Raw genomic sequence first — 14,226 nt, 5'->3', positions numbered from 1 at the left:
GGCTGGGGCTACATGGGAGGCTCCTCGTTGGGGAGTAGAGTGGAGGAAGAGAAGGCTGAAACAGAATTCTTTCACTGATGAATTGACATTTATGGAGCTCCCTTCTGTGTCAAAGTCAGGGCTGAAGTTACAAAGGAGGAGTGGTGGCTGACTCCTGGAGCTCTCAGCCAATGTGACATCCCAGCTGAGGTCAGAGGTCATCTTAGTCCCTGGGGGAAACTGAGACTCAGAGGGAGGGTGAAGAGGTCTGCCATGGTCATTCAGCCAGTGGCAGAGCTACAGTCTCCTTCCCCACCTCGTGGGCCCCTCTGGCTGCCACTCTGGGGCTCAGAGGACTCAGAAACTCAAAGGTCCCAGGATAAGTCAGGGGGCTGTGGCCTCGCCCTCCTCTTCATCTCAGGGAGGGAGGAGCTCGGACAGGCAGAATGCAGGATGGGAGAGCTTGTAGGAGAAAGCGCTGCAGCTGGGGGCTGCTTCTGTGCTGTCACTCAAGGCAGAGAAAGAGAAACCTGCTCACTGGAGCTGCTCTTGTCCTGCCCATTGAGTGACAGGACCACAGAGGACAGAGACACAGACATCATCCTCTCCAAGCATCTCTCCCATTTCTCAGGTGGGCAGAATGAAGGAGAGGGCCCACTACAGAGGAGTCAGTGCAGGAGAGCAAATCACGTATGCCAGAGTCTGGTCTCCTCTGCCATGGAGCCAGCTGTGACCCAAGGCCTGACGTGGAGCGGAGCTGCAGGAGTCAGTGAAGGCTCTGGAGATGTGTTCAACAGACACCTCCAGGAAGCCTTCTGGGATCACAGAACCTTCCTCCATCCTCCCTAATGCCAGCCCTGCCCTTTGGGGCAGCCCCTCCTCTGGGGAGGCACTCAGCAGATCTCCAAGTGTTGGTCTCTGGGGACATTGTACTTGAGCTTGTGGGCTTCGAAGAGGTTTTCCAGCTCCTTCATGTAGCGCTGATGCAGCCTGTCCACCTCCTCCTGGGAAGGATGTGGTGTCTTCTGCACTTCGATGGGCTTCCCCACTGCAAGACACAGAGGTGAGTGGTGGCTCAGAGCCAGAACCACTGAAGGCACAGGGGCCCTTGGGGTTCCCACCACAATGATCATCTGAGCAGGTAAGCACTCTTTCTCCTTCCCTTTCAATTCTATTCTGGGTCATAGATTCTAAGATGTTAGTGAAACTCCAAGATGCTGATATATTAACAATATCACCAGCTGGTGTTTTAATGCACTATCTCTTATGTCATCCTAACAATCCTAAGAAGATAGAACCTGCTATTATTCCTATTTGACAGCTGAGGCACTGAGACTCAGGGAGGTTGAGTACATTGATCAGGGTCACTTAGGAAGGATCAGTGACTGGTTGCAAGCCCTGAGGATGTGCTCTTAGCCTCATGGACACATGGTCTGGGAGTCTCAGATGCCATGAGTGGAAGTGTCTCTATCTGGGAGGAGGTGGCCCACAGCCCAACTGCCTTCTACCTCCTCTCCCTCCACGATGTCTTACAGTGCTCTCCATTCTAGGGAGGACATGGGAGGACCTATCAACCTCCTTCCTCTTGTTCTGCCTGGCTCAGAAAGCAGCTGTCATGTCTTCTTCTCTTGAGAATGGTTCTGGAAGCATCAGTTGTGAATTATATTCAGGAAAATATTACCAGACAACCCAGGGAAAGTCATGGTGTAGAGGGTTGGCCAAGTCTGTACTCAACTAAGAAATGACTGGGTGAGTGGAGATGAAAAGACCTCATTCTACAACCTTTGCCATGGAAACCTAGTTGGAATCCAAGACGAAAGCAAATGAGACAATCAAATAGCTGAAAAGATGGTGCTAAGTCCATGCACTAAGGCCCATGCCCATTATTTACAGGGAAAGCCCTCAGGCTCTCCTTCACAGCCAGCTGACTGCTACTTTATACACAATACTATCAGACCTGGAATGCCCTTCCCTTGTATCCACTTTTCCAATAAGCCTTACAAGATCCTCCTGTCAGAATTAAACCCTCCTCTCTGGCATCATGAAAAATCAAATAGACTCTGATCAAACCTCAACTTTGTATCAAGGGCAGGGTGATCTTTTGGAAGTGATTTACCTTCTCTGAGTCTGTTTGCCATTAGTAAAATGGTGATAATAATCACTGCCTATAAGATTGTTGAGAAAACTAAGCTGCTGCATGTAAGTAGTCAGTGCAGTACCTGACACACAGCAGGTGCCCAGTAATCAGTAGTGGTGACTGCTTTTTTTGTCTTGCTTAGATTTCCCGTCCCAGACTTTCTTTCATCAGGGTTATCTGCCTGTGTGTCTGTTTCATACTCTGGAACGGGAACTCCATGAAAGTCAATGATGTCTTCGGCTCATGTCTATTCCCCTTTGCAACACCAGCTTGAGCCCTTTACTGAGTAGCCCTTTCCTCTCCCAGCCAGAGTCTAGGCTCACCCACGGTGGTGATAGGCCGGCGGTAGGGCATAAGACCAAAGCTGTACTGGAAGACTCCACGGCCATAGAAGAGTGGGATGGAGACTCTTACAATCTTCTGAAGTCGATCCTGGAACCAGCGCACCCAGGAGCCAGGGGAGTTCTCAACCTGCTTGAATATGTCATTCTCCCCAAAGGAGAAGACAGGTACCAGAGCTGCACTAGAGGAGACAGGAGAGAGAGAGTGTGGAGGGGCAAGAAGGCACAAGCTGGTCCCCTAGCCCCCTGAAGGGACCTAGTGAGCAGGAACTGGAGCAGAGGACAGAGCCCTGGGACCAAAGTAGGAGGCCTTGGGTGCCCTCCAGACCTGCCATAGCCTTGCTTTGTGATTTTAGGCAGGTCATGGCTCCTCTCTGGACCATGGCTTCCCAGTTACACCATGACAGGAGAACAGAATGCTTCAGAGAGCCCTTTCAGGTATAAAACATGCAAACTTTCTAGAAAAAAAAAATTTTTCCCCATTAGCTTGTATTCTTCACAGATGCTTCAAGGTAAGAAAACAGCTCTAAGCTATGCCCCAAACACCATTCTCCCAAATGCCCTAGACTCAGATGTAATGCAAGTTTTCAGTAATATGACCCTTGACCCTATTCCCTTTAATCACCAAATCTCCCTTCTAGAATCTTCTGTGGCTATTTGGGAATGAGACAGTACATTGATCACCAACACAGAATCTTCACTGTCAATTCTCCCTGCCAAAATACGATGTGTATTCATCTGTGCTGTCTTCGCACCAAAACACAATCCTTGCCAATCTCCACTTGAACCCAGAGCCCTCTCCCCAATACCCGTGCATCAGGGCGAGCCTGATGAAGCCCTTGCGGTTCCTCAGCACCAGCTTGTAGCCTCCAGGCCTGGCATCCAGTGCCTCCTGGACGCCCCCAACAATGACAGTCAGCAGGTTGCCGCCTCCTTTCCTGCTCAGAATGTGAGCGGCGCTCTCCTTGTCTACTGGGACCAGCCCTGGGGAGACAGGAAGGTGGTAAGGTATGGGGTGAAGGGGCAGGGACCGTGGGCAGAGATGTGGGCTGGGCTCCACTCCGGTTCCCAACTGTGAGTTCCCTGAGGACTGGAACTGAGCCCTTCAGGTCTTCCCAACCCCCAGCAGAGTGGATCACCGAGCACAGAGCTGTGGGAAGGGCTTCCTTGAATCTAGCTTCCTTTTCTACTACACATTCACTTGGAAGAAGTACAGAACTGTTGACAGCCCTCTGTAAAATCCCTCCTCCATGCCTGCAGCCCCCACCCAATGGGTCACCCAGGGTTTGGAAAACTCACCCCCTGACATGATGTAATCCCTGAAGAAAGGAGTCCAGAACCACAAGTTCAGCATCATCAGATGAGGGCGGATGCCAGGGAACAGTGAGGAAAAACCGGTGCTCTCTGTGCACAGGTTGGTAAAAGCTCCAGTGGCCAGAACCCCGTGGGGGTGGAAGCCAGCGAGGTAGTTCCGGGAGGGGTCCAGATAGGCAGTCTTGACCAGCTGCAGGGACAGCAACCCGCTGAATCAGAGCCGCACCTCCTATCCTCCCCCATTCTGCCAGCGCCAATGTGATCTTGGGTAACTTGCTCCCCCTCTCTGAACCTCCGGTTCTTAGGAAGATGGAGATATGCATGTGAATGCACCCAAGGAGATCCTGTTGCCACCCAAGTCTCAGACTTGCTGTGAGCTTCAGACAAATCGTCTCCCTCTCCAGCTTTCAATGTATTAAATGTGGACATTTGACCCTGTCCTGCCTCCAACCTGCTGAGAATCTCAGGTCTGTGAGTTCCCTGGAATTACCAAGACTACAGGACAAGATAATCATAATAGGCACAGTTCATACACCATCAAGGGCCACACAGGGCTGCCACTCAAAGAGCCCTGTTCTAACAAAATTCCCTATGAGAAAACTCAGCACTTAGGACCTGGAGTGAGAATTCGCTAGCTATATCAGGATGGTTGAAAGAGTTTGCAGACCTGGAGGCTGGCTTTAGTCCTGTTTACCCCTCTATACAATTCAAGTGTCTCCCTGATGTCTCCCTGTACCCCCTGTGTCAGACCTTCATTACCGTCTAGCCACCTCTTCCCCAGGCTATTGGCAGCTCTTCCCAGGTCTGGCTGGTCCTGCAGCACAGAGGGTGCACCAGAAACCACCAGACATTGTAGAAGGAGTGGGAGAGGAGAGCTGTTCATCACTAGCAGCTTCCAGGCAAAGTGGGGTGAGGACAGAGGGGGCAGAATTGAGTTAACAGATGTTGCTCCTGGACTTCCCTGGTGGTCCAGTGGTTAAGAATCTGCTTGCCAATGCAGGGGACATGCGTTCAATTCCTGGTCCGGGAAGGTTCCATATGCTGTGATGCAACCAAGCCTGTGTGCCACAGCGACTGAGCTCACAAGACACAACCACGGAGGCCCGCGTGCCTGGAGCCCATGCTGCAGAACAAGCGAGAAACCCAATGAAAGAGCCACCGCAGCGAGAAACTCACGCACCGCAGTGAAGAGTAATCCCCGCTGTCCGCAACTAGAGAAAGCCCACACACAGCAACAAAGACTCAGCGCAACCAAAAATAAAATACTTTTAAAAACAAAATGCTGCTCCCACCAGTTACTGGACAGGCTTCAATGGGCAAAGATAACTGCCAGTGATTCTGTGAGTGAGCAACCCCTTCCCCACGCTGCCAGGAAATGCAGGGCCCACCCTTTACAGAGCCCTGGGCTCTGGGAGGCACAGCCTTTAGAGTTGGAGGCCCTGAGGCTCCTGACCCAAGCCCTAAGCCCCTGGCAGGAAGCTCCCTGACAAAACTACACAGGCCTTATAATTTGAGCTTCCAGGTGCGGGCAGTCTGCTCCACTCAGCCCGCTCCAGGCTCAGCTTTGGCACGGTGGAAGATCATCTAGTTAACAAGCTGAAATTTTCAGCATTGGCCCTGAGGATTCTTGTTACCTTCAGGCCCCAGAGGACTGGCTGCCCATCTCAGAGCAGCCTGGAGGGACCCAAGAAATAACATTGGAGGTGGGCCCAAGGGACAGCATTGGAAGTCTGAGCCTGTCTGCCCTACCACAGCTGAACAGTCCCAGCTTGTCCTGTCCTTGACCTGGACTTGATCTCTGCAAACTCTCTCCCTCACTCTGCCCTCTGGTTACTCTTGACCCTTTGCAGAAAGTCTGAGGGGACCTTAGGTGGAGTCACCGTTGCTTCACAGATAAAGGCAAACTTCTTTCACTCATGAAGTGGAAATTTATTGAATATGAAAATAAGGACAAGCAGAGATATTTCTTGTTATTCTCATTGGGAAAGGTGTTTCCTTAGGAATCCATCTCAGTATGATTCTTTAAAAACATACCTGACTCCCCATACTGAAGTACTTGTTTATGAATTCTCTTTCTCAGCTAGTGGGAAAATAATTTTGTTACAACCACCTTAAAGGCAATGAAGCAATATCTATCAGTATTAAAATGGAAAAATGTAACTGACCTTTTAAGTCAGCAACTCCACTGCCGAAGAATTTAGCTACAGAATTTCTCACACTTGTGCAAAACAGCATCTGAACAAGATTAACTGAAGTCCCCCCCCTCTTTGTTAATACCCCCCCGCTTTGTTAATACCAAAACTTGGCATCCAGTCAAATGTCCATCAACAGGGCCTGTTTAGACAAATTACGAAATACTTCCTTGTGGGCCACTGTGTAGCCATAGCGACATACAATGCAACTCCTCCTGTCCTGATACAGAAAGATGGCCACGATCACTCATCAGGTGGAAAAGCAAAGGGCAAGACCATGTGTGCAGAATGTCACCAGCTGTGACAGGGGGAACAGCAGATGGAGACAGGTCCTCCTGGAGGAATATGCCATTAGCTCCTCAGAAAGGCCAAATGTTGCACTTAGAAAGATCCAATGCTCAGAAATATAATAGTTTCCCAACTTTGCTTGAAATTCCACCAATATACCCTAGCTCATAAAATCAGTAAGAACTGAAGGCAGCTCAGAAACACAAGCTCATTTGACACAGAGTACACAGGCTTATGAATGGGGGAGAACTCCAGTCGAGTGTGGACTCCTTACCTGGGAACCCCTACCTCCTAGCCATCGTATGATCCCTTCCAGCCCTGTTCTGTAGAAGTGTGTGGAAGAGTTGAAGGGTCTCCTGGGAAGCACAGGGGTCCAGTATCTGGGGCCATATCTCCACCCCTGCAGGCTCCCAGGCCTGGACAAGCAAGTTAAAGTGCTCATCAGCCCGCCCTCTGCTGGCCACTAGGTGGTATTGCCCGCTTTCTGTAGGTGATAATGCCAAAGGCCTGAAGTAGGCAAGAATCCTGAATACTGCAGGTAGAATTTCTGCAAGTGTCCAGTGTTCCACCATTGTCAGTAGTGTCAGGGTTGAGAGATACTCTCTGGGGGAGAAGCAAGAGAATGGTGGATAAGACAGGCACAGAATCATTTTCTGCAACTGGCAGAAATTCCAGGTGTAAAGAAAGTCAGATATGTCTTTGGAGGCCCTAGGATGGCAGGAAGACAGCCCGCTGGAGAGCTTTCAGTTTAGAGGTGGGAGAGGAGTTCAAGAAGGGGAACACATGTACACCCGGGGCAGATTCATGTCAATGTATGGCAAAACCAACCAATATAATATTGTAAAGTAATTAGCTTCCAATAAAAAAAAAAAAAAAAAGACTTCATTTCTGTGGAACGGCCTGCCCTGGTCTCCCTTACATGTGCGTGCTAAGTCACTTCCGCTGTGTCCAACTCTTTGCAACTCCGTGGACTGGAGCCCACCAGGCTCCTCTGTACATGGGATTCTTCAGGAAAAAATACTGAAGTGAGTTGCCATGCCCTCCTACAGGGATCTTTCCGACCTAAGGATCGAACCCACGTCTTTTGCATTTCCTGCATTGGCAGGCGGGTTTTTTACCACTAGCGCCATCTGGGAAGCCCACTGGTCTCCCTTATCTTATCCCTAAAAGCCTCTCCAACTTCATCGCCAGTGTACCTTCTGCTTTAGTCACACTAATGCTCAGAAACCACGCCCTGGTCAGCTTCTGGGCCTGCACTTACGCTGTTCCCTTCGCAGGCCACCTTTCCTTCCCTGCTGGACTTGGGATTCAGCTCACAGTGCGGAGTGAGACCACAGGGACAGAATCCACATAGAGAGCCAGAAAGCTCTGCTTGAGGCCAGAAACTGCTTATGGCTTTTCCGTGGCTTGGGAGCTGATGTCCCAACACGTCCCCATGGAAACTCTGGCTTTTCTAGCACAGAAGAGCAAGCCCTGGTCTGGGAAGAAGAGAGAGAGAGATGGGAATTCAGAATCTCAAAGTTGAGAGATGCTGGGGTGAGGATGAGGGACTCTGCCTGTAGCAGGCCCATGGCTCTTCTAAGGCCCCAGCAAACCCTACTATCTTCTGCTGACAAGGTCCTGGGAGGGCACCTTGCAGAGGAAGCAGATATGGGGTCTGGGAAGACCACCCCCCAACCTGGTCCCTTCAGATTGGCTCAGCACTGTCCGCTCTCTCTCCTGTTTCCAGAGGAGGGCCACCTGTCCCTGCTGGCACCTCTCTGTGTCCCTATAGCCTTCCCCATTCTATCTGGTCAATAAATCATCCTCGCCCAGTAGTTTATATCCAAGACTTTAGTCTGTCTAGGATTCAGGAAAGGAGTCGAAGGTCAGTTCACTCAAATCAAGGATCCTGTTCCACTCAGGTCTGAACTTTGGGTCCAGGGTCAAGCATCCAAATGGCCATCAGGTGCCCTGAGTCAGAAAGTCAGAGATTCAAAAGCACTCTGGGGTCAGGAATTGGTGTGATCACTGGATACATTTGTAAATGTATCCAGGATACATTCAGAATGCGACAAGTCCTAGTACAAGGATGCATAATGTACCAGAGTGAGAGGCAGGTTAGAGAACCTAGAACAAGTTCCTTGTCCTCTCTCCTGTCCCTCTAAACTGACAATGGACAAACTCTAACCAGTAGAACTTTGTATGTGACCTTGATCATATCCTATCCCTTTCCAGGGGTTAGTCTCCTCATCTTATGAAGTGTGGGGCTAGATAATCTCTTAGAACCTTAAGTTTAGTACCTGCACCCCTAAGCAGGGCTGCTGAGGGCTTTACATCTGTAAGTTACATAATGTGTGCCACAATATATGGCTCACAGAGCTCCTTCAAATCTGTTCATTCATCTATCTTCATAGTGGCCCTACATCCCGGCCAGACAGAAGCTGACTCCTCCCCAGGCCACAGAGTGGTGGAAGCCCAGCTCCTGCCTCCCAACCCAGTATTTTGCTCACTGCAGAGGATCACACTTCCCTTGGACACGTGGAGCACTATAGTCCTGGCCACAACCCAGCCACCCCATTACTCACCGAGATGGGGAAATAGTCCTTCATGTACCTCCATACGACGCAGCGCCTTAAGGCCTCAACGCGCCTGCCCCCCTGCCACGGCTTGGATAGATCCAGGTACCACCAGACTGCATATAGGACACTGAAGATCCAGAATCTTGTGAACAGGAGGCCAATGAAGACAGCAATGCAGATCTGGGCTGGGAAGGAAGCAGGAAGATGAGTGGTCAGAGGAATGAAGGAACAAGCTCTCCTCCTGCAACTAGCAGCACTGTCCTGTCCAGCCCTCACCCGAGGAGGAAGGGGTGAGACACTCTTGACTTCCAGGAGGAAAGAATGCAGCCTGTCCAGTGTCACGCTGGGAGACTGGATTTGAAGCCATGTAGACCCAACTCCAAACTGAGTTTTCCCCACTGTACCAGGCTGCCTATTCATTCCAGTTTTACCCCTCCACCCCCATCTCTGTCCAGTTAAGTAGTCTGTATTCAGTGGGTGCTCAATAAATGCCTGGGAGAGAAGTGACTAACACTTTTTAGTGTACACCCTTCAGGACCCTAAAGAAAAAAGAGACATGCTTTCTGCCCAGCCATCTCTCTGCCAACTCTCTGCCCATCTATTTATAAATCCTTCCAGATCCCCCCTCTAATTAAAGTCCTTCCATGACTTTCTCATAACTTTAAAAACAGCCCATGTAGCTCTGCCTGGCATTCAGATTCTGCATAACTGGCTGATCCCCATCTTGCTCCAGCCTCATTCACCCATATGGACCCTATACTCTGGCCACATGAAATGTCTCAGTGTATCTACATGGAGAGATGGAGTTCCTTCAGTCTCTTAGCTTTTGATCATGTTGTTTCCTCTGACCAACATGCCCTTTGCTGCTGAAGGAGAGAGGAAGGAAGAGGCCAACCTGTGGCTGGCCCATGGGTCAGAGATGCAGCATGGCTATGACCAGGTCAAGTGAGGAAATACCTTCTCACCTACAATTCCCAGTCCCTTGCTGCAGGCTAATCCTGGCTTTATCTCAGGGTCAGGAGGTCTGACGGGCTGACCCTAACCTAATGCATCATTCTCAGAGAATATTTCTCCCACCCCATCCCATTCCTTCCACTCAATACCATGCACTCACAGTCTTAAAATTGTCAGCTTCCAGTTGTACTGAATGTGAAAGTAGAGTACACTGGGTCTGTCATTCCTGGCTGGCTTCCGGGAAGAGGGAACTTTTGACCCAATCTGAACAGTAGCAAAATTCATAAACCAGAGAAACTAGGTTGGAGCTCACAGAACATTGAAACCTATACTGTGCCAGGCATTTGTGCTTCAGACGTGAACAACAGACAGAAATTCCTGCCTTTATGGAACTGACTTTCCACAGTATTGTGTTTAGGGCACTTTGTTTTGTTTTTTAAATTTCCACCTCTAGAGGTGGTTTTCTGAAACTGGGAGCAACCCATGTAGACCCTTGATTTTGCCCCAAGGTAGAGAGTCCTAGCTGACATTCTTAATAATTTGTTTTCATATTAAACATTTGCATTAAAAAAAAAAACTTAAAAGTCTAGTCAACCACCAAGCCATCCTTGTCTCCTGGCATCTGCCTCCTCCCTCCAGATCTGCAAGCATCCTTCCATTCTCTATGCAAGCGTATCTACCAGCGTGTACATGTTCTTTTTCATGAAAATGGCGGCATTTTATTCCCACTCTTCTACAACTTTCCCATTCAAGATTTTTATTAAAAAATATTTAAGGCAAACAAAAAAGTGATCAACCCACAATGAGTGTAGAAGCAACCTAAATGGCCATCAGTCCACTGATGGATGAAAGGATGGAAAATAACACAATGGAATATTATTCAGTCATTAAAAGGAAGGAATTTCTGGAACATGCAACAGCAAGGATGAGTCTTGAGGACATTGTGCTAAGTGAGATAAAGCCAGTCACACATATCCACACAAATACTTTCTGATTCCTCTTTTGTGAGGTTCGTAGACCAATCGAATTTATAGAGATAGAAAAGAGAATGCTGATTGGCAGGGGCTAGGGGAGGGAGAAGGCAACGGCAAGCCACTCCAATACTCGTGCCTAGAAAATCCCATGGACGGAGGAGCCTGGTAGGCTGTAGTCCATGCGGTCGCTACGAGTCAGACATGACTGAGCGACTTCACTTTCTCTTTTCACTTTCACACATTGGAGAAGGAAATGGCAACCCACTCCAGTGTTCTTGCCTGGAGAATCCCAGGGACGGGGGAGCCTGATGGGCTGCCGTCTATGGGGTCACACAGAGTCGGACACGACTAAAGTGACTTAGCAGCAGCAGCAGCAGGGGAGGGAGACATGGGAGTTTTTGTTTAACGGGTACAGAGGTTCAGTTTGGGGAGGATGAAAAGAGCTCTGAAAATGGATAATCATGACGGTCAATGTGAATCAACTGTACACTTAAAAATGGTTCAGATGACAAAGTATAAGTTATATATATTTTACCACCACACCTTCCAATGCAGAGGGAGTGTAGGTTCAATCTCTGGTCAGGGAGCTAAGATTCCACATGCCTCAGGGGCTAAAAATCCAAAAAACTTAAAACAGAAGCAATATTGTAACAAATTCAATAAAGACTTTAAATGGTCCATATAAAAAAAAAAGAAAATTGCTTATAGAGAATAAAACTGAGTTGTTAATAGTGGCTCCCTGGAGGGAATTCCCTGGCAGTCCAGTGGTTAGGACTCTGTGCTTTTACTGCTGCTTTCATATAAGCCTTGCCATTAGAGGCCTAAAAAAAAAACAATATATATATATATATATATACACATATATATAGTGGCTCCCTAGAGGGTAAGATTTGGGGAAATCTTTCACTTGTAGGACACACATTCTGTTTGGATGTGTTAACAACAGCACATGCTGGTTTTTGCAACTAACGTAGCATGTTAAGTTTAGGAAAAACCCACTCAAGTGGCCCTTGCATTTAGAAAGAACTCCCCACCATCCTCATCACCCTTAACTCCTGTCAATAGGCAAAACCAAACTTGGGGATCTTTTCAGCCCCTAAGGAAGGGAGACCTCTACCTTACCCTCATAACACCAAGAAAAATGTAAAACCCCACTTTACAGAGGCCCAGAGAGGGTATGCAAATTGGCTGAGCTCACACAGAAAGTTAGTCAGATGGAACAAGACATTCATCAACAAATCACCAAATCATCAGGGACACCAACTGTTCTAGGAGCTGGAGATTCAGCTGAGAACAAGACCAGCTGTTTGAAGGGAGCTTACCTTCCTGTGTGAGTGTGTGAGTTACAGAGGAGAGGAAAAGAAACAGTAAACAAGCAACCAACTGGAATGTATTTGTTTCTGGGCCCTGAGACCTTGGTGACACATCCTTACTGACCTTTCTGGCTACTTCTTTGCCCCTCCCCCAAATGCCTGCTCTATGTCCAGTGTGAACCGTATGTCCAGCATTTACGGGCATTTACTGGCCCACTGGAAGCCCTTACTTTTCCTGCCATCCTGTAAATCCTGTGCTGTGGACCCATCTCCTGAGTATCTTTGGAAGGGATCCCTTCTCTCCACCCACTGGAAGCCTCCTTGCTGCTGCTGCTGCTGAGTCACTTCAGTCGTATCCAACTCTGTGTGACCCCATAGACGGAAGGCCACCCGGCTCCCCTGTCCCCGGGATTCTCCAGGCAAGAACACTGGAGTGGGTTGCCATTTCCTTCTCCAATGTGTGAAAGGGAAAGTGAAGTCGCTCAGTCGTGTCCGACCCTTAGCGACCCCACGGACTGCAGCCTACCAGGCTCCTCCATCCATGGGATTTTCTAGGCAAGAGTACTGGAGTGGCTTGCCATTGCCTTCTCGATATAGGTAAATAATCTTTATTTTAAGAGCCAGATTGAAAATATTTTGTATACTTTGTGGCTCTATGGGGCAACTTGGAGGATATTACATAGGCCCATAATCATTTAAATTATGCAAGAATTTAAAATGTAAGAATTATTCTTGGGCTGTACAAGTGCAAAAACAACCAATGGGCTGGATTTGACCCTTGCCACATAATCTGGGGACCCCTGATATAGCCTGGACATCTAAGGCACTCAGCTTCCCCCTATAGATATTCCCTGACATCGGTCTATCCCCCGTACTCCAAACACAGCAGATCCATAGGCTTCAAGCACTGGGACCTGTACTGCACAGACTGAACCTTGTCCCTCCCGTTCCTAAAGCATTCCTGGGGCTCCCCTTTTTCCCCAGGATAAGGGACAAGGTACAAGTTCCCGCTCCCAGCACCAGCTGGCCCAGATCTCTCTTCTCAACTGTCCTCGCTCTAGCTCCAAGCCGAGGGCTACTCAACCTCCCTGCGCTCTTCCTGATGTTCCCAGGTCCTGGGCTGAGCTGGGGGTGGATGAGAGCAGACAGACACACTCGTGCTGGCAAAGCTCCACCAAGGCCAGGTGAGCAAGATGTCCCTCATCCCTCCCACCTCCACCCCCACCCTGTGATCCTTAGGCATCAGCCTACCTGGTACTGGGCCCCCAGGACCCTTCATCCAGGAGCCAAGGGACTTGTCCCCTGCCCTGGGGTGCCCCTCCTCTCCCTGCTCCACACCTCCTCCCACACCTCAGCTCTCTCTCAACCCTCTGCCTCCTTCCCTTTCGTCCTTTGGCAGCACAGGGACCCAGACCTACAGCCTCGCACATCTAAGGCACTCAGCTTCCCTGCTCATCTGTGTAATGGGGGTAACTGCTGCTGCTAAGTCACTTCAGTCACGTCCGATTCTGCGCGACCCCACAGACGGAAGCCCACCAGGCTCCCCCGTCCCTGGGATTCTCCAGGCAAGAACACTGGAGTGGATTGTCATTTCCTTCCCCAATGCATGAAAGGGAAAAGTGAAAGTGGGGGTAACTAGGGACATTTAAAATGCCCCAACAACCTTTAGAGCAGAAACACAAGTCAGTCATCAAGGATGCTAATGGTAGGGAACTGAGTTTCTTGCTTTCCTGGGGATAAATGCTTTAGCTGCAAAAATTTGGGGAGGTTCTAAGGGAGGACATGCGGTACATATACGGTACGTGCGTGCGTGTGTGTGTGTGTGTGTGAAATGGCTATTGACCATTTCAGAGCCTGTACAGAGTATGTCCATATTTTAACCCCAGTCTAAGTAGGATCTGTCCACAGGCTGAACACTAGCCCTGGGGAGGAGCCGTTCCTAATGAGTATGGTGCCAGCAGATGAGATGAAGAATCCCATGGTCTCCTGGTCCCCCCAGCCCAGCCCGCCTTACCCAGGACCACAAAGGAGAAAATCCACTGCAGAACCACAAAGGTCTGCAGTCTGCGCTCCCACGGCACGGACAAGGGTGCGAACTTCACCATGCTGCCTCCTTGGTTGATTCCACAGGTTTCTCTGAGCTCTGCTGTGGTCTGAGGCACCTACTGGTTTT

The 14,226-nt window shown here is 49.4% G+C and overlaps 1 protein-coding gene across 1 annotated transcript; it reads right to left on the bottom strand.

Annotated features, from left to right (window-relative positions):
• Window positions 1-872: 872 nt before the first annotated feature.
• MOGAT2 (monoacylglycerol O-acyltransferase 2) lies at window positions 873-14,209 on the bottom strand. The gene is made up of 6 exons (XM_055422680.2): window positions 14,068-14,209; window positions 8,819-8,997; window positions 3,757-3,961; window positions 3,267-3,441; window positions 2,440-2,639; window positions 873-1,027 (listed from the first exon to the last, which is right to left on the bottom strand). Exons 1-6 carry the CDS (start codon window positions 14,156-14,158, stop codon window positions 873-875), a joined length of 1,005 nt encoding a protein of 334 aa, XP_055278655.1. The 5' UTR covers window positions 14,159-14,209.
• Window positions 14,210-14,226: the final 17 nt, after the last annotated feature.

This window comes from Moschus berezovskii, chromosome 14, assembly GCF_049115385.1.
Source record: "Moschus berezovskii isolate FMDL1 chromosome 14, NW_MosBer_1.0, whole genome shotgun sequence".
In the NCBI taxonomy this organism is placed as follows: Eukaryota; Metazoa; Chordata; class Mammalia; order Artiodactyla; family Moschidae; genus Moschus; species Moschus berezovskii.
The sequence above is the reverse complement of the archived record's forward strand: the minus strand, read 5'-3'. Positions and strand labels throughout refer to the sequence as shown.

What these genes read in the sequence shown, in the direction of transcription:
- MOGAT2 (XM_055422680.2), bottom strand. Translation starts at nt 14,158, where the DNA reads ATGGTGAAGTTCGCACCCTTGTCCGTGCCGTGGGAGCGCAGACTGCAG. An exon ending in TTTCTCCTTTGTGGTCCTGG is followed by an intron (nt 8,998 to 14,067) that starts GTAAGGCGGGCT and finishes CTTCCTTCCCAG; the next exon opens with CCCAGATCTGCATTGCTGTC. An exon ending in AGGACTATTTCCCCATCTCG is followed by an intron (nt 3,962 to 8,818) that starts GTGAGTAATGGG and finishes CTGTCCCTGCAG; the next exon opens with CTGGTCAAGACTGCCTATCT.